At 43.2% G+C, this 18295-nt stretch overlaps 1 protein-coding gene across 2 annotated transcripts in view; it reads right to left on the bottom strand.

Annotated features, from left to right (window-relative positions):
• Nucleotides 1–1941: 1941 nt before the first annotated feature.
• LOC115107805 (sodium-dependent multivitamin transporter-like) overlaps nucleotides 1942–18295 on the bottom strand; it is a 36446-nt gene continuing 20092 nt past the window's right edge. For both annotated transcript variants that reach the window (XM_029631460.2, XM_029631461.2), the window contains exons 2-16: nucleotides 13560–13685; nucleotides 12370–12839; nucleotides 11910–11975; nucleotides 11743–11794; nucleotides 11491–11558; nucleotides 11221–11375; nucleotides 10943–11083; nucleotides 10700–10829; nucleotides 9012–9100; nucleotides 8708–8820; nucleotides 8376–8443; nucleotides 8090–8176; nucleotides 7718–7905; nucleotides 7310–7535; nucleotides 1942–7172 (exon numbers count right to left, since the gene is read on the bottom strand). In XM_029631460.2, the coding sequence (XP_029487320.1) occupies nucleotides 7008–7172; nucleotides 7310–7535; nucleotides 7718–7905; nucleotides 8090–8176; nucleotides 8376–8443; nucleotides 8708–8820; nucleotides 9012–9100; nucleotides 10700–10829; nucleotides 10943–11083; nucleotides 11221–11375; nucleotides 11491–11558; nucleotides 11743–11794; nucleotides 11910–11975; nucleotides 12370–12717 (1896 nt within the window). In that variant the 5' untranslated portion in view covers nucleotides 12718–12839; nucleotides 13560–13685 and the 3' untranslated portion in view covers nucleotides 1942–7007. The remainder of the gene's footprint in view (nucleotides 7173–7309; nucleotides 7536–7717; nucleotides 7906–8089; nucleotides 8177–8375; nucleotides 8444–8707; nucleotides 8821–9011; nucleotides 9101–10699; nucleotides 10830–10942; nucleotides 11084–11220; nucleotides 11376–11490; nucleotides 11559–11742; nucleotides 11795–11909; nucleotides 11976–12369; nucleotides 12840–13559; nucleotides 13686–18295) is intronic.

Here is an 18295-nt window from a genome sequence, read left to right as displayed (position 1 = left end):
TCCCTGTCTCCTGGATTTGTTTTATTTTTAGTGTTGTAGTTGTGTTTGGGGTGGGAGTGAAAGGATGGACAGATTAACAGAAGGGGAGGATTGTTGTGAGAACACTTGGCAACCATGTGTTCAGCTGTGGAGCCCTGAGTACTAGTTCATATCTGTGTAATAATGCCCGCTTGCGAGTAAACATTTATTCACACAGCAAACTTTGCTAAGTTGATGTAAATGACACGTTTTGACTTTGTATGTGCTGTCTGACATACTTGCACTGTTGAGTGATCTTTAAGACTTACCTTCATATTACAGTATTTTGGTGTGTGTGCGTATCATTTCTTATCTCCTAGCAAAAGTTATCTTCCAGAAAATATACATTACCATGACATAATGAAGTCATGTGACTTTGGTAGACACACATTTTATATCCTGATATTAACCAAGAAACACACTTTAACAGACTGTATTGCTAAGCTGCTTAAAGTATTTGTGCTCAGGCAGACAGAGACAGAATTAGTTGGCTGTAACATGGACGAGACCACAGAACCCCTTGAGCAACATGGGCTCAGGTCCACGAGAAACGGTACAGCGTTCAAGGCTAGCTCTATAAATCTGTCAGAGGGGGGGGGGGGGGGGGGGTCTGATAAACCCCCCTCTCATATTAATGGCTAATTTGGACATGCCAGAGATGTGCTACTGAGGCAGGGTTTACAGAGGGAAAGGAGAGGGCAGAAATGTTGGCGAAACAATGTGAGACAGACAGTGGTGCACAACGTTCCAGCATTCCCACTGAGTTTACTTTCTAGTCTAGATCACAGAGGATAAAGCATATCGGCCAATAGAGGCTCTGTTGCACTGGTCAATATAATGCATGCACATATATTTAAACAATCACATTCTCATGTTAATGGGAAGCCCATACTGTATGCCAGGACATGGATTATCCAATGGCATTATTTCTGTACCAAGTGACCTCAAAGTGAGGGTCATCAACTAAACAAACTTGATTTAAAGGCCCTTTTGGCTTGAACTGCAAATAGATATTTAGGTGTGTCTGAGTGTGGATGTTTGTGCCAATAAACCCATATAACCCTGATCTCCCTTCATGTTAGGAGATAATCAACATAGTTTCTGTATCTCCAGCTCATTATATCCAGTACACACTGATTACTGAGTGAATTTATTAAGCTTTCTGTCCAGCCTCCCCTCGTTGGCCTGGCCCTCGTTGGCCTGGCCTGGAATCACCAGAGGAATAGAGGAGAGAGGGAGGACAAGGAGGAAGGGAAGAAAAGTAGGGAGGAAGGCACAACTCAACAACTTTGTCAATAAGAAAAATAGTATTTAATGTACCAGACCGGTTGATGGCTCAGTCCAGAGAGATGGCCAAGACAGGTTCCTAATGAGTAAAACCCAAAGTCTGTCGAGGTTCGTCTGAAAGACAACCATGCTTGGCAAAAGTTAGCGTTCCTTCTGTGAGTCTACCACTTGAATTAGTATATAACCAGAAGGAAGAGCTGTAGTTGGGCTGAATGAGGGGCTTGGTGTGGCGGCAGCAGAGGTTGTTGTGGCAACAGGTTTGCGGTCGTTGGCACAAAGCTGGGATGGAAAGTGTTCCAACATCATGCGGAGAAAGACGCCACAGGAGTGGCATGTGACCCGGTGACAGTCACAATGACCCACCAGAGAGAAGAGCTAGGAGTAGTAGGGAGAATGAAGGCTAAAGGATACTGCAGTGATAACAGCCCTCCCTTGGGATAGGAAAGGAATGACACAGTGGAAGGCTCTCACTCCCTCACCCTCAAAATGAAGGCTGATCGAGCCCTCAAAAGTTTGTTTTATCAAATTGACCTACAAGATTTTTCCTCAATAATGGGTTTAGTAGACGTATCCACTGTCCATATGCATACTTACCGGAGGACAGGACACAAGACAAAACATCTGACAAAGCACATGTCCAATCCAACGTTTTATTTAAAAAACAAACAGAGCAACAACAATTATGTTACCAAAATTCATTCACTTACAAACATTTAACCTTGAGAAATCATGTCCACCAGGGTGGTCAGACACAGATACAGCCACTTCGCTCACAGACCTAGGGAGTGTTCAGTAACGTCCAAAACATAAAATGTTTGCAAACTGAAAAGGTACCACTTGAGCTTTTCCAAAAGGGAAGCTCGATTCAGTTATTTTTCAAAACCTTGGCTCCCATTGACATAATGAACAGGACACAGATCTCATTCTGCTTGGTAAATGAGAGTTCAACTCCACCCCATCACAGCTGCCCCTTTGTAGTGTGCTCCTAGTACAAGCTAATCAAATTCCATGACATCCAACAATATGAAAAAATAATCATGATACAGAGATCATATGAAGGCACAGCCAAAGCAGTGTAGTTGACCCAACACCACTGCTTATGGTTTTTGGGAATGCATACTAGGAAGAATTCATACAAATTGGAGAACAAATATTAATAATAAATATTGAGTCAGAATATTTATTATCTTTTGAAATGACCAAGTGCCGTGCTTCTCTCTCAAGGCCAAGTGCATTTTAAATGTACTCTAAACTAAACACATCTCATAGTAAATTGGTATGGATAGAAGCTATTCAGGATTGATCATTTTTAGGACGCAGTGGTTTACAGATCTTCTACTTCACGGTTCAGGCTGTAAATTGTCTTAGTCCAATCTATGATTCAGCTGGTGCAAGCAAACTCAATACAACCGTTTTGCCCTTCATATTCACGTGTCACTTTTACAACTCATCTTTTCTAGATAGTTGGCCCTGTCAACTTCAAAACAAGATCACAGAATAGGTCTCGATTGTGCTCTGAGTAGATGTCAGCATTACTAAAACACAGTCCTAAACTCACATTGGGTAAATTGACATCTTGAATAACAGTATCTCAGCACTGCAGACTGTAAATTCATCCAAAACATGTCCTGGAAAAGGGTGGTCTTCACTTCATTTAAAGTTTAGCGTTACAGATACACTTCCAAGTCATTTCTGGTATGATGAAGAAGGAATCAATTCAGTCATATCTTATCACAGACTATCAGATCAACTTTATCAACAAAATATCAACTTCGTCAGTCACAGGATGTCAATTAAAAAATTACAAAAAAAAAAACCCTCTAAGAACGATAGAAATGTTTGTGAATGTTACAACAAGAAGGGATAGCCCTAACTTCATTACGTACAAACATACAGAAAACGCTAGTTTGAAGTTGCTTTGTTGTGCGAACACAGAAATAGTATAACAATAACTACTTGACCACTTCTGCCCTCCATTCACAAAACATTTGAATGGTACTTGCACATAGAAAGGGGGAGACCTCGTCTGTTGTACCATGTATTCGACTGAAATGTGTCTTCCGCATTTAACCCAACCCCTCTAAATCAGAGTCATCGGCACCCAAGGAACAGTGGGTTAACTGCCTTGCTTAGGGGCAGAGCGAAAGATTTTTTATCTTGTCAGCTCGGAGATTCGATCCAGCTACCTTTCGGGGTACTGGCCCAACGCTCCAACCCGCCAGGCTACCTGGCGCCACTCAAAAGTTCCACAACATAGTTCCATTTGCAACAAATAGTAATGAAGTCAATGGAAATATAGATATATATATTCTCTCTTTTGGTAATAAACTATCAAAACAAAGCGATTACATTTTCTATATGCTTTGAACGAGAAGAGGTATTTTTTTCAGTGGGGATGAATGAACAACATTCCTTGCTCGTATCGGACTGTAGCCATAGGATCCAATGCAAAATTGGCCTGTATGTCATTGATAACAATGGTGTCAGAAGCCTAATAGCATGGCATTCAGTCAGTAGTGTCACAACATTAGCCCCACAATAAATAAATACAAATATATCCAGCTATCTGCCCATCCATAGCCAGAGTTTCTTTATTCCCCATGAAAGGTAGACGGGGTAAAAAGGCAGGTAGAAAATGGCTCTACAGAATTTTTATGTAAAAACTCTTTGGAAACAAGTAAAGCAGATTGGTATGGGCTGAATGAGTCACTATGTAGTCAATCAAAAGTTATCCCAACCCAAACCACAGTAAGACAGATGGACAGGCATGTCACTCGAGTCCCCAACTACAGAAACAACCACAGAGAGACAAACACACACACACACAAGTAGAGTCCCTGTTTGATGGACAAACAGGCCATATGGAATCACAAGCTCACCACATACCAGATAATCTCAACAGAGTACTACCACATTACCCTGACTTGAATTCTGTAGTGTGGTTAGGTATTCCAGTAGATGGGAGGAGTACAAAATGAAGATTTTGAACAGAGAATGACATGAAAATTCTTCAGATTGCAAATAGGACCTTGAAACATGAATATGAAACATTTGACAAATGATAATTCAAATTCAACATCTGCTTTCATACTCATCGAATGACCAAAAAAACAAACAAAAAAAGGTCTTCATAATAACAATGTTAAATCAACCGCCGATACCGTTCTGGAAAAACATTTACATCATTAGATAAAGTGGCCACTTACAAAAACACGCCATAAAACATTGTACTTCTTTCATTTTAAAATTATTGGAATTTTTCCCCTGGTACATTGAACATCAAGAAACAGTGAAGTGCCAAAAGGAAACCAAGTCCTTCAAAGATACAACCAAAGAACATCACATATATTAGTCTACCCTAAGATTTCTGAGTACTGAACTCTGTTGAGCCATCAAAATGGCTGCAGTTTTCCCAGTTTGAACCAGAGCTGTTCCCTTCACTGTAAATATGCTCTGTTAGAGCAGTGGGGTGGACGAGACACAGGTCATACATGTAAAGCTAACAAACATCGAAGACACATATGGAGAATCATTACACATGTACTATGCAGTATAAGTATACTGTATCACAATCCTAATTACACACTGATCAGTAATCAAAATTAAACTACATTCACACACTGCCTACTAATGAGGCACCTGAAGTAACTATGGGATCTACTTTGTGAATGGACTGCAAGGATAAGGTATTCTACATGCATTAATGTCACTAGCTAACCAGCAGGTTATCTGGTTCTCGATGAAGTAGTAGTGCAGACTCAATGACCTGAAAATGTGATCCCATTTAATGGCAAATGAGGTGATGTCTTGAGCTCCATCTACAATATATAACTGTATGGCATGTTAAGAGTGTTTAAGGTTATCTACCTCTTTATTAAGTTACTATAGCAAGCCAAATAAGGCCATGTAAAGCAAACAGACATAAGGAGCTTTGGGAACCGTCTACAGGGACATAAAGGATTATTATTATTATTATCTTTTAAAAGGCCAAGTTCTCTGGAACCCTCTTTCCGATAGCTAAAGGTTTGAAGATTCTGGGCATGTGTGGGATTCTGTACTTTACACAGTCTATGCTCTACTCGTTCAGCTGCCCAGAGAACAGGCTATACTGGCGAACGGTGCTGGTTTAATAAAGTTGGATCAAAGTGGAATCAATGTCTGTAAGATCACAATCAACCTTACGCACACATTGTGGTCAACCTCCCTTCACAGTTCTCACAGTCAATCATTAATGGTAATTGTTGGAAGTTTTATTGGTAAAACGTAAATGCAGCATCTGCATGCTAACCATTTGATCTCAGTTTAATAGGGCTATGCATTTACATCTCTACAGTGTTGTTTTGAACGATGTAGTGAGCTAATTATTTAGTAGATGGTGCTAACAAGCTGTAGCGTGCTTGCGTTTGGTTTCAATCGAGCACATATTTTGCCTGGTGGCGCCTGTTGTTGAGCTTCGGCCACTTGAGAGAAAAATGCGACCCGTCGCACAATCGTCCTAAAATGAGGTTGTTTGTCTTAGGTGGCTCTGTTATGTAGAATACTATCATTATGTGGTCTTGCAGACATGGATTCAGCTTTGATCTAACTGTATTAAACAAGCACCATTTCACTAGAGTAGCCTGTTCTCTGGGCACCGTGGGCAGCCGAAGGAGTAATACAAACTGTGCGTAAAGTAGAGAATCACGCACATGCGCAGCTTCAAACCTTTAGCTGTTGGGAAGAGCATTCAAGAGAACTCGGACCACAGCCACACGTTTTTAAAAATTCTTATAGTTCATCTGACGTACCGGCTTAATATTTTCTATAAAAATAATATGCAATGACAGTTAAATCTAATGTACCTCTTCTCCGCCTGCTAATTTGACATTTTAGTCATTTAGCGGACTCTTATCCCAAGCGACTTACAAGAGCAATTAGGGTTAAGTGCCTAACTCAAGGACACATAGAACGATTTTTTACCTAGTCGGCTCGGGGATAAAAACCAGGGACCTTTCGGTTACTGGCCTAATGCTCTTAATCACTAGGCTACCTGCTCTCTACCCGAAACAAAATACTTGGGTCCATTTTCAGTCATTTGAACAACTTAGTGCATGTGTATGTCCACAATCTTTCAATCATACATTTAACAAAATAACAGAATGACAATCACAGCCCTTTTGTTCAGTCCAGGCTCTTAGATCTACTAACTGGACAACAATGAGACTTCTCCTCAGCACGGCGCATGATTGCCACTTGTGTTGCGCTAGCATTTCTCCATCCAGGAATCCACCTCGATTCAGACATTTTGGCTCTTCTCAAAACTCCAGGCTCATAAGTAGTGATTTTCAGTTACTTCCGTTTAGGGAAACTGTGACCAGTGCCATCCTTAATGACGTATCAATGATTTCAAGATACACACGATTTGTGGCTGGGGGGGTCCAGTTGTAAGTGCACTATTCTTCATTATAGCAGAGGACTCTGGCACTCTTAAAAACCACCATATATTTGTGGTGTATCAGTTTTTCCAGGGAGGAAGGAAGGGTCAGGGGTGAATCTCCCTGTTTCTCCACATTGACCCTGTGGTTCTTGATGGAAGTCATGTCCAGGCACACTGGATCTCCGCTGCCTCTCTGGCCCCACGTGGGTCCTCTCCCCAAGGGTTGAGAGAGCTGAGGGGGAGGGGGGTTGTGGAAGTGGTGGGGCATGTGTGTAGAGGGGGTCTGTTACAAGGCCGTCTCCTGCACTGTGTGAGCCAGTCGGCAGGAAGGCTGAGGGCTGGCCCTCTCCTCGTCCTTCTTATCCTTCTCTATTTTCTCCTCCTCTTTGTGTTGGGAAACGCCGTTGCTCTCCTGAGCCATCTGGTACGGCTGCGTGTTGATAGCTTTGGGCTGCACAACATTCCCACACACATACAAAAAACATGGTAATTAAGTAATCAAAGTAAACATTATTACAATTATATTAGAAACAGAGTGTGGCTAACAAAAACTTTAAGAAGAATTCACTGGATAGATCTGAGGGCTACCTTGTGTGACAGTGGAGTGACACAGCAGAGCTTCTCCCTGTAGCGTTCAGGCAGGAAGAAGAGCAGGTTCCCCAGGACAGGGTACACAGTCCCTGGGGTCAGGTCTTTCTCCTTCATAGGACCGGTCAACAGGCTGACTATCAGTCCCACTATCACCACAGTGGTAGAGTTATGAGCACTGTACCACAAATAGGACAGATTGTACAGGGCCTGCACACCTGTAGGCCTGGAGAGAGGAAAACACAGATACTTGGTCAGATTCATATCATCATTCTTATGCAGTCATCCTTAAAACATGTACAATATTTGGTGGGATAGAATGGGATACAACTCAAGCGCTTCATGTTTGATAGTGCTGTAATGGTTCAAATGCCATCATTTTAACGAGAAGGAAAAAAATGAATGTACTTTGGTTTAGCGGTGATTGAAGTAATCAGGGTTGTCATGACAGCGGTAGTCATGTTGCCGCGGAGGGGCATAGTGGTGGCGTTGATGATGGGGAGCAGAGGGGTGGTCACGGCCATACGAGACACAAAATTACCAATGCCAATCCAGAACGCCATAGCCAGGCCTGCCACCAACCCTACAATCGCACCCTGTGGACAGAGACGGGAACAGCTCGATCAAATCAGACAATTCACCACAGATATGACGAAAAAGTTTATATTTTATTGTGCAGTAAAAAAAAAAAAAAATCAACCAAATGGTGTCCTCTAATTGAATATCCCTCAATGCTAGCCAACTTGACCCCCGTGTTAACAAGGCAGCATTTTGACTTACAGTGGAGTTAGCCCAGGGGAAGAACATTCCCAGACAGAAGAGACCGAGGAGAGGACCACCCACCATCCCAAAGATACTGAATGCTGCCTGGAGGAGAGTGAGGGAGTGAATGAAAAAGAGGTTTATAATTCTTGAATAACTCCTATGAAGCCACTGAATGATAGTAGTAGGTGTAAGGGGGGGGGGGGGGGGGCGTATGAGTGCAACGTTGCTAAATGTAATTACATTTACATTTAAGTCATTAACTAAAGCAAAAGTCAGCAGGGGAAATGTGTTAGTCCATCACCTGCAGCACTGAGCCCATGAGAGATGCGACGTAGGCCATGGTCAGACATACCAGACCGTAGGCCAACGCTGGGAAAACAGAAGGGAAGAGAAACACAGGTCAGGACCATAGCAGTACAGTACTCATTCAATGTGCTCCACAAGTTACAAAAAAATAAACACTCCACAGTATTTGGACGGTGAAGTCAAAATTGGTTTGTGGGCTCTACACTCCAGCAATGTTACTTAACCAAAAGCTCTATAAAATCATCATTACTTTCATCAATCATGAAGACTGCTGCCACTGTTTAGAAACACTGCCACTGTGTGGCCACTCAGGGAACAGCAGCTCACCCAGGCCCTTTGAGAGCAGCGTGGCTTTGGCCTCTGTCATGGCCGGGCAGTAAGGCTTGATCAGGTCCTCCATGGTTACCGTCGCTAGGGAGTTAAACGCTGATGAGATGGTACTGCAACGCAAGAGGGAGGGGAAGCTGAGAGTAATGTCCTGGGGCTAAATTGCATGGTGTAGTGCATTCATAACGGTATCATAATACAACCTCAAGTGGTGTACCACAACACTATGACATTAATGTAGCATAGAAACAGGTCTCACTAGTACAGAACGAACATGAGAGTCAGAGGCAGTTAAGTAAAGTACCTGAGAGCTCCGCTGAACAGGCAGGCTACAAACAGCCCTGGGAGGCCTGGCAGGTCCCTGAACACATCCATCACAAAGTACAGCACCATCTGCAGACAGGAAGAAACTACCACTTAGACTGGATCAACAGCGCCAAAATGAAGCCTCACAAATTACAGTTATGGGAGAGCTTAACCAAACAATGGCCTCAACTCAAACATCAAGCCTTTGATTGGCAATGATCTGAAGGGAGACATTAACATAGCCAGTCACATCAGGATGCCAGTGCAGTGAGGTATGGCATGGCGGTATACCCTATTTTACGATATACCGGTATTGATGCACGGACTGGTTTGGGTTTTGACTTGACCTTCTATAACGGTATTTGAAAGTTTGGTTTGTGAAATGTAATACGCCATGTGTAACGTCCATTTGTATAGTTTACGTCGCTCCTTGAGTCATCGCTCTAAGTCTCCCCATGTCGCTTTCCACAGACCTAACCCCGCAAGGAACTAATTTGTTGTTCCTCAAGAGACACTTGCATTCAGTCTGTATGGTCAATGCAGCACGTGCAACAAGGTTCATGACAACAATGCTGTTTGCACTTAGCTTCTTATTATAAATCCATTAGCTTTCTATAATTACACTATTATTTTGTGTTTCTTGCATCTGCAAATAGCTAGTTTGTCTTTTTATAGCAAGCTGTTACTAAATCTTGTTAGCTGCTAATTGCTAACTAGCTAATAAACGTACTGAGTCAGAGCAAACGTAATTAGCGATACAGCCTGGTTTAGACTTAAATCTGCACCTTGTTTGTGCAACAGTATCTTCTAAATCAAAGAGGAATACGCAAAGCAAGAATATGTTAGCTACATGAAGTCGCTAAGAGAAGACATTTTAATGTGGCCAAAGATTATAGGGTCCCCTATGAAACACTTAGCAACACTTTTGGTTCCTACCCTGTCACACCAACTCTTCCCTGGCATTTTCATTCGTTGTCAAATTAGACTGTATTCAAAGAGCCCCCTATTATATTCTAACTATACAATTAGAATAATCATTATATTTCCAGGATTCCAACAGTTCACCCAAGTGTTTTGCTCTAAATCAGTGAAATTGCAATTGCAACATTTGGTTAAAAATAAAGACTAGATTGTTTGCCCATATTGTGTAGCCCTATGTGGCTGTGTGGAAATTATCTCAAATGAGTGCAGGAAATGCCTAAATATATGAGAGCCCACTTAGTGTGTTGTTACGGAGTTAGCAAAGACTCAGGTTGTTATAGAGGTAGCTATTCCTAAGGTTGTTATGGAGGTAGCTATTCCTAAGGTTGTTATGGAGGGAGCTAGTCCTAAGGTTGTTATGGAGGTAGCTAGTCCTAAGGTTGTTATGGAGGAAGCTAGTCCTAAGGTTGTTATGGAGGTAGCTATTCCTAAGGTTGTTATAGAGGTAGCTTTTCCTAAGGTTGTTATAGAGGTAGCTATTCCTAAGGTTGTTATAGAGGTAGCTATTCCTAAGGTTGTTATAGAGGTAGCTATTCCTAAGGTTGTTATAGAGGTAGCTATTCCTAAGGTTGTTATAGAGGTAGCTAGTCCTAAGGTTGTTATAGAGGTAGCTAGTCCTAAGGTTGTTGTGGAGGTAGCTAGTCCTAAGGTTGTTATGGGGGTAGCTATTCCTAAGGTTGTTGTGGAGGAAGTAGTCCTACTTGCCTGGTCATTGGTTTTGACGTAGCCCTTATCAAGCGGGCTTTCCTCACCATAGCGAGCATACATCACCAGGCCCATCAGACAACCTAGACACAACACCACCTGCTGGCAGGGAAACACCACGTAGCATGACCTGGAGACACACACCACAACATATATTAACATTACGCACCTAAGCAATTGTTAATTCTTAACATGATCTTTAATGTGAATCCAGTTCAACCAGGTGTTAGTGTTGATGCTTACATGACGGCCTCCCTCTCAGTGCGGGAGCTGAGGTACCTCTGAACCTGGGCCTGGTTGACCCCGTACAGAGCCAGCATGAGGAATACCCCGCCCACCCCCAGCGTCCAGAAAGTGTGCCTCTCCGTCGGGTCAGGGTTCAGACTGCACAGAGCGCAGGTCAAAGGGGAGGAGGGTTACAACACTTTTCCTACACACAAGAGCAATTGACCAGTTCCAATATCGTTCGTAACTGGTCCAGGGACCGTTACGTCTCTTTCGGTGAACTGGAGAAGACTCACTCCAAGCTAGCGATGCGGCTGCCGTTCATGGCCTTCCGCCAAACTTCTCCCATGCCCCCTGCCTGGTGGGCCCCCACTATGATGACCGCCAGCTGGCCAGCAAACATCACAATGGTCTGGAACACATCGGTCCAGATGACTGCCTTTAGCCCTCCCTGACAGACAAGAGATACATACTGTAAATCCAGACATATATATCATAATTGCCTTGAGAGTTGTAGGGAGATGGATGACTGAATTGAAAACTCACTGATGAAAAGAGAAACTCACCAATGTTGTGTACAGGGTGCACACCAGTCCCATGGCCAGCACTGCCCCCCAGAGGTCAAATCCAGTCACTGCAGGTGGACAGTATCAACAGCACACATCACCAACAGACGTCACAATTACAGCACACCGGTCATTGACCATCTATAAAGCCAGAAAAGGTACTAAAGCCCTCACTGAATGTAATCAGTACAACTATTATTCTACCACTTGATAAAGTATGACGTAGTAAATACACGTGACAGATCCCTTTACCTGCATTGAGTGCGAGTGCTGGGGCATAGAGGACCACCCCCATATAGATCACCTGCGGTGACAAAACATTTTCAACATTCAGAGGGAAGCAAACAGAGGTAACATAGACACATTACACGAGCATATACACAGACGTAACTACACCAGTGTAAAGGACACACACTCACCATCTGAAAGATAAAGGTCACGGTCCCCATAATGCGCACAGTCTTATTGAAGCGCAGCTCCAAATACTATAGAGGAAGAAAAGACAGAAAAGGTTAGAGAGAGGAGAAGAAGGAAAGGGATGTTAAAGCCCATCACAGATCATAAAGCAACAGTCATCTGTGAATGTGTCTATTCTGAGGACAATACAAGTAAAGACTTGGTGCACATTCCTGTTGTTAGCGACACTCACCTGCTGCACAATGATGCTCAATGGAGAGGCGGACTCTGGTTTACACTTAGCTATCGTTTCAAAATGAACAGACATGCTGAGAACATTTGTTTTTTTTGTTGCATTCAACTATACTTCCTTACCAGGGTTCTAGCAAGACAGACGCACAGAGATACTCAGGTACACAAACTCCTCCTCATAATCAACAGACACGGTTCTCTCTCTAGGTAAGGTAATGGCTTAGAGCTCACCTCATAAGCGCTGGTGAGGCGGAGCCTGTAGAAGACCGGTATGAAGACGTGGGCAGGGATAAGCAGACCGAGGAAGTAGGAGACTCCCAGGAACCAGTACTGCGTTCCATAGGTGTAGATCTCCGAGGGCGCTCCCAGGATGGCCACGGCTGACTGGAAGGTGGCGAGCAGTGACAGCGACACGGGCAGGCAGCTCATAGAACGGTCGGCCAATAGGAACTCCTGCGTGGTGCGCTGGCGCCCGCCGGACAGGGCGTAGAACAGGCCGATGCACGTGGACGCCACCAGCAGTAGGGCGAAGATCACATAGTCCGGCGTGGTGAAGTGCATCTGTACTACGTCCCCCATGATGTCAGTGGGTGAGAGGCTCGGAATGGAGATGGGGTTGGGGGGGACGGTAGCTATAGGTGGCGCAGCCCGGGTGGATCAGGACGGTGTCTGATTAGACACTGAAGGGGATGAATAAAATGCTGTAGTGAGAGAAAGAGGGGAGAGACTAGTTAGTTATATTCATCGCTGGCTCTTAGTTTCTCTTCAAGCATGAGGAGCTAGATACATGCAATGAACACAGTAGGTGCTTAGATGGAAACATTTTACACCACTAGATTGCTTATCATTCACACCTAATCATTTTCTATTTGGTTATTCTACCATTTCAGAGCATTAGGAGGTCTCAGTAAGCGCAATAATAGTTAATTAAACATTGAAACCACAACATAACTCCACAGTAGGCATGTCTGCCGGTCCCGATAATATTGCTAATCAAATTGGCATTAGTTCAAGGCTCCCACACACTCCTGGACGGTGGTCTATTGACACATTCCACAGTGAGCCAGGGCAGACTGACCTAACCTCACGCCTAAACATCACAACAGCCAGATAGTTAGCGGGTTAATCAGATGACGATAAATTCACCTCACAACACGGCTGGCAGTGAATTTACCAGGAGTGTCCTAGGTCTTCACAGCCTGTCTCACACCCTCAGCGAGCAGACAGTCACTAAAGTGGGGCACGCCTACAGTATGCAGTTTACGTCACCTCACTGATGCAAGGACACCGTCCTATTGTGACATCGGTGACCCTTGAAATCAGCAAGGCTGGGGGAACATTGATTGCAAAAGAAGTAAGAGGCCTTGAAGAGAGAATCACAGAGACAGAAAGACAGAGAGAGAATCAATAAGTGGTCTTACCGTGCCAGTGGTTGGGCTGGCTGGTGAATGGTGGTCTGGGGAACCTAGGACTTAAATAGTCAAGCAGTGGGAGTGTCTTCCTCATAGGCACCCATCTTAAACCACCGTGGAAGGCAAAGGGAAGACCTGCAAAAATAATACAAAACATTTTTAATAACATTTACCAAATAAATAATTTAAATCTAATACAACCAGGTTCTTGTTTTAAAAGTATAAGTGCACATCATAAAAACAAACATCATCCTACACTTCATTTGTACGGCAACTAAGCAAACTGTAATTTACAGTCTCCAATTACTGGCAATATTTGTACTATCAAGTGTCAAAACACATCTGGACTCCCCACTGCACTCATCACTTTCACTCCTCTCCCATTTAAAACATGTAATACTATCCATCTCTCTTTTGTTTTGACAACACACCAACTCCAGCTGATCTGAACTGTCATGCCTTGGTAACTGGCAGCTTCCTGCAGAGCAGCTTTGTGAGACGCAGCTCTCCATTTCCATTAGTCCTCAAAGCAAGCGGTCATGTGTTTACGCGAATGTGTGAGTGTCAGAGAGTGAGCTAGTGCACGTGAGGGGTCATGGAGGTGGCATGCAAACTTTAGACCTTACATTGTGCAATTATATAAACAAATACCTTCATTCCAGGGGTGCAGAGGTTTAAAGCTCTAGCTGTGTGCTAGCAATGAACTACCCGACTTCAACTCATTCACTCCAGGTTACACTTCAAAGTAGGACGATACAGTATGACTGACAAATTAATCCTCTCACGTTTCCAACACTACGATCAGTGCATGCCGTTCCAAGGTTTCAGGGTTAGATACACACAGGCCTACTGCATATTTATGGGTTGGTTATTTGACACGTGTGTATGAGTAGCCAAGTGTCTTGCAACAACTTCACTGTCAATGATACAATGACAGGTGAGGAATAAACTGTAACCTGTATCCAAAAATAATGGCTATTTGCTGCTGCATTCTTCAGCTTTGGTTTCAGCTATGACCAATATAAAAATCTAACAAACATACCAAAGTCATTCTATATGACCATACAATAGATTACACAATTCAATTGAACAAACCATACAACTACACACAAAGACTACTTTTAACAATTTACACAACATTTTATAAAAACACATTTAGTGGAAAAACTGTACCGTAATTGCTGGACTATAAGCCGCTACTTTATTCCCACGCTTTGAACCTCGCGGTTTATACAATGACGCGGCTAATTTATGGATTTTTCCCGCTTTCACAAGATTCATGCCGCCAAAAAACCGAGCACAGTCACATAATGCGACGTAAAATCGAGCGCGCTCAAACTTCCCATCATTCTGATTACGGTAGTAATTTTGTCACCCTCATCATGGCAAAGACACGGAGAAATGCATATGATGCAGCTTTCAAGTTGAAGGCGATCGATCTGGCTGTTGGAAAAGGAAAGAGCTGCTGCACGGGAGCTTGGCCTTAATGAGTCGATGATAAGACGTTGGAAACAGCAGCGTGAGGAACTGACTCAGTGCAAAAAGACAACAAAAGGCTTTCAGAGGGAAGAAAAGCAGGTGGCCCAAAGTATTTGCAGCCACTCGACATCAGTGTAAATCGTGCATTTAAGGTGGCGCTCCTTGTTCAGTGGGAGTCTTGGATGACAAGTGGGGAGAAATCCTTCACTAAAACGGGCTGCATGCGAAGAGCAACTTATGGTCAAGTCTGCCAGTGGGTCCTGACAGCGTGGAGCATTGTCAAAAAATCCACTATCATCAACGGGTTTCGAAAGGCTGGACTGCTGCGTGTTGAAGGGGCAGCATGAGCTCAGCGGGGTATTTGCCTCCGGATGAAAGTGACGAGAGCGACAATGAAAACGATCCAACATCGGATGAAGCAATTCTGAGGCTATTCAACTCCGACACCGAAGGAGATGACTTCAGTGGTTTCAGTGCACAGGAGGAGGAAGATAGTGACCAAGTTCATTTGTTTCAATGTACCGGTAGGCACCTGCGGCTTATAGACATGTGCGGCGTATTTATGTACAAAATACATATTTTTTAATAATTCAGTGGGTGCGGTTTATATTCAGGTGCGCTTAATAGTCCAGCAATTACGGTAGATGCAAAGTTTGGTAACATAATTTCAGTAAAATCTCTGTTTTTTCACGTTTTCCAAATATCTACTCCAAATTCAGCAATGACATGACACCTTCACATTGAAAAAATCTGTTGGTTATTGAACTCCAGTAAATGAAGTGGATTTAGACCTGGTGACAAGGGATTACATCATGGGTCCCGGATCTGTGCTATACAGAAACGCATAATTCTGGATATGAATATCATTCTCTTCATAGCGTTAGAGCCTGAATAGGTACACAAAAAAGGTACAATTATGCAATATCCTCCTTTGCATTGTTGGGTTCTGAGAATATGAAATATACTTATGTCGCTGAGGGAGAGAGGGTAATGTATAACGTTTACATTATATCAGGCATCCTATTGAAATATTTAGTGCAGGGAAGCGATCACGTGTCAGGCATTGATAAGGGGAGAGAGCCATTGATTAGTGATGGGGATGGGGGGGGCAAAGATCAGGTTACGTTAAGGGAGAAATAAAAAAGTTTATGGTCGGTATCATTTAGTGTCCTGCCTAGCAGTAAAGACAATGTTTGTACAGATGTGTAGGAGGAGACTCAGCCTAGGAGGAAGGGTTAAATATCAGTAATTGTGTGAAAATGTTTGTCTAATGCAGCTGTATTGATCCTCTCAGAAGAATAAACTTGGTTGAGTTTTTTACTCTGAGAATTTGAACCGAACAGCATATTTGGTCACATTTGGGAATTATTTACACTGGCTATTATTTTAATAAGCTCTGCCCCCAAACAAGAGCATGTTTGGTTGGTCGGGGCCAAATCTGAAACAATAACAGACGACATCTATGTTTTGAGAGTTTGGACATCAAAGTACAGTATAGTAGAGCTCAGTATAGCACATTATACTGTACTCCACTCTAGTGTGCTCTACCGTACTAAACTCTCCTACACTATTTTACAGTACAGCACTTTACTGAACTGTTATTTTACTGTACTCTACTGGACCAAATCTGAACCAATCATCCACTTCTATGTTCGGGCAAAATCAAAGCCGGTCAGGACCAAAAATCTGTCTGCGAAAGCTGAAATTAAAACAAGTCTGGACTATACCAAAAAACAACATCTGTGGATGTTGAAATCTCACAGCAAGGGCAGACCGACCATATTTCAACATCCATGGACGTCTGGTGTGTGTCGGTTCGTGCTCAGTGGGTAAGGATGCTGGTCACAGATGTTTTTCACCATTTTGAAGTTAAGGACGGGTCACATAATTCCATCCAGGTCATCAGGCGAGATCAGCGATTCCATAACTGTAGGTGGGGCAGGCAGTAAATAGACAATCTTGGCTTAATAATACCTGTTCAAACACTCCAGGTGGCAGTAAGCACCCTTTCAGTTTGTGTACCAACTGATAGATGTAGCAGAAAAAGAAATTGACTACTTCAAAATGGAGACTGCCTCGCCTGTGCACTTACAGACACCACCATAATGGGACAGATACAACGTTGCGATCTCTATGGTCACAGTAAATGGAAAGAGGGGACGCATGGGTAGGTGTCAGCAAGAGCCGAGAGAGGTGACAACTGGAGTGAATGAGATGAGGCAAAGAGCGAGAGGTTGTCCAGGCTGTTTTCGCACTTGCTTCGACCACCAGACGACAGAACGAGAAACAGCTGAGATGAACATTATGCAGCATACCAGTGGGAGAACTGTAAGCGTGACCCAACTGTGGTTTGTGACTACTATTGAATTCCCATTATAGCCAATTCAATTTCAGTAATTTTAGTTAATCACTTAGTAATTCAGAAACCAAATAGATATCAGTAAAAAACTAACTAATTGGTAGGTCTACCTTCACTTGTTACTTCTGTAAACTTTCATTATCCTCATTCCTCATGAGGAAGAGAAGAAATGTGAAATTATCTTGTGGGGTTTTGGTAATGAAATGGATGGATCAGAAAACCATTTGCCTCATGCAGCGCGACATCTCCTTCGCATAGAGTTGATCAGGCTGTTGATTGTGGCCTGTGGAATCTTGTCCCACTCCTCTTCAATTGCTGTACAAAGTTCCAGGATATATTGGCGGGAACTGGAACACACGTCGATCCAGAGCATCCCAAAAATGCTCAAATGGGTGACATGTCTGATTATGCAGACCAAGGACTAATGGGGACATTTTCAGCTTCCAGGAATTGTGTACAGAACCTTGCTGAAACATGAGTTGATGGCGGCAGATGAACGGCACGACAATGGGCCTCAGGATCTTGTCACAGGATCTCTGTGCATTCAAAATGCTATCGATAAAATGCAATTATGTTCGTTGTCTACAGCTTATGCCTGCCCATACAATAACCCCACCGCCACCATGGGGCACGCTGTTCACAAAGTTATGTTAGCAAACCCTTCGCCCACACGATGCAATACACGTGGTCTGCGGTTGTGAGGCCGGTTAGACATACTGCCAAATTCTCTAAAACAATACTGGAGGCGGCTTATGGTAGAGAAATTAACATTACATTCTCTGGCAACTGCTCTGGTGTACATTCCTGCAGTCAGCATGCCAATTGCACACTCCCTCAAAACATGAGATATCTGTGGCATTGTGTGACAAAACTGCACATTTCAGTATGGCCTTCTATTGTCCCCAGC

The sequence above is a fragment of the Oncorhynchus nerka genome, linkage group LG24 (assembly GCF_034236695.1).
Source record: "Oncorhynchus nerka isolate Pitt River linkage group LG24, Oner_Uvic_2.0, whole genome shotgun sequence".
Lineage (NCBI taxonomy): Eukaryota > Metazoa > Chordata > Actinopteri > Salmoniformes > Salmonidae > Oncorhynchus > Oncorhynchus nerka.
Note: the sequence above shows the minus strand (reverse complement) of the source record. Positions and strands in the feature narration are given on the sequence as shown.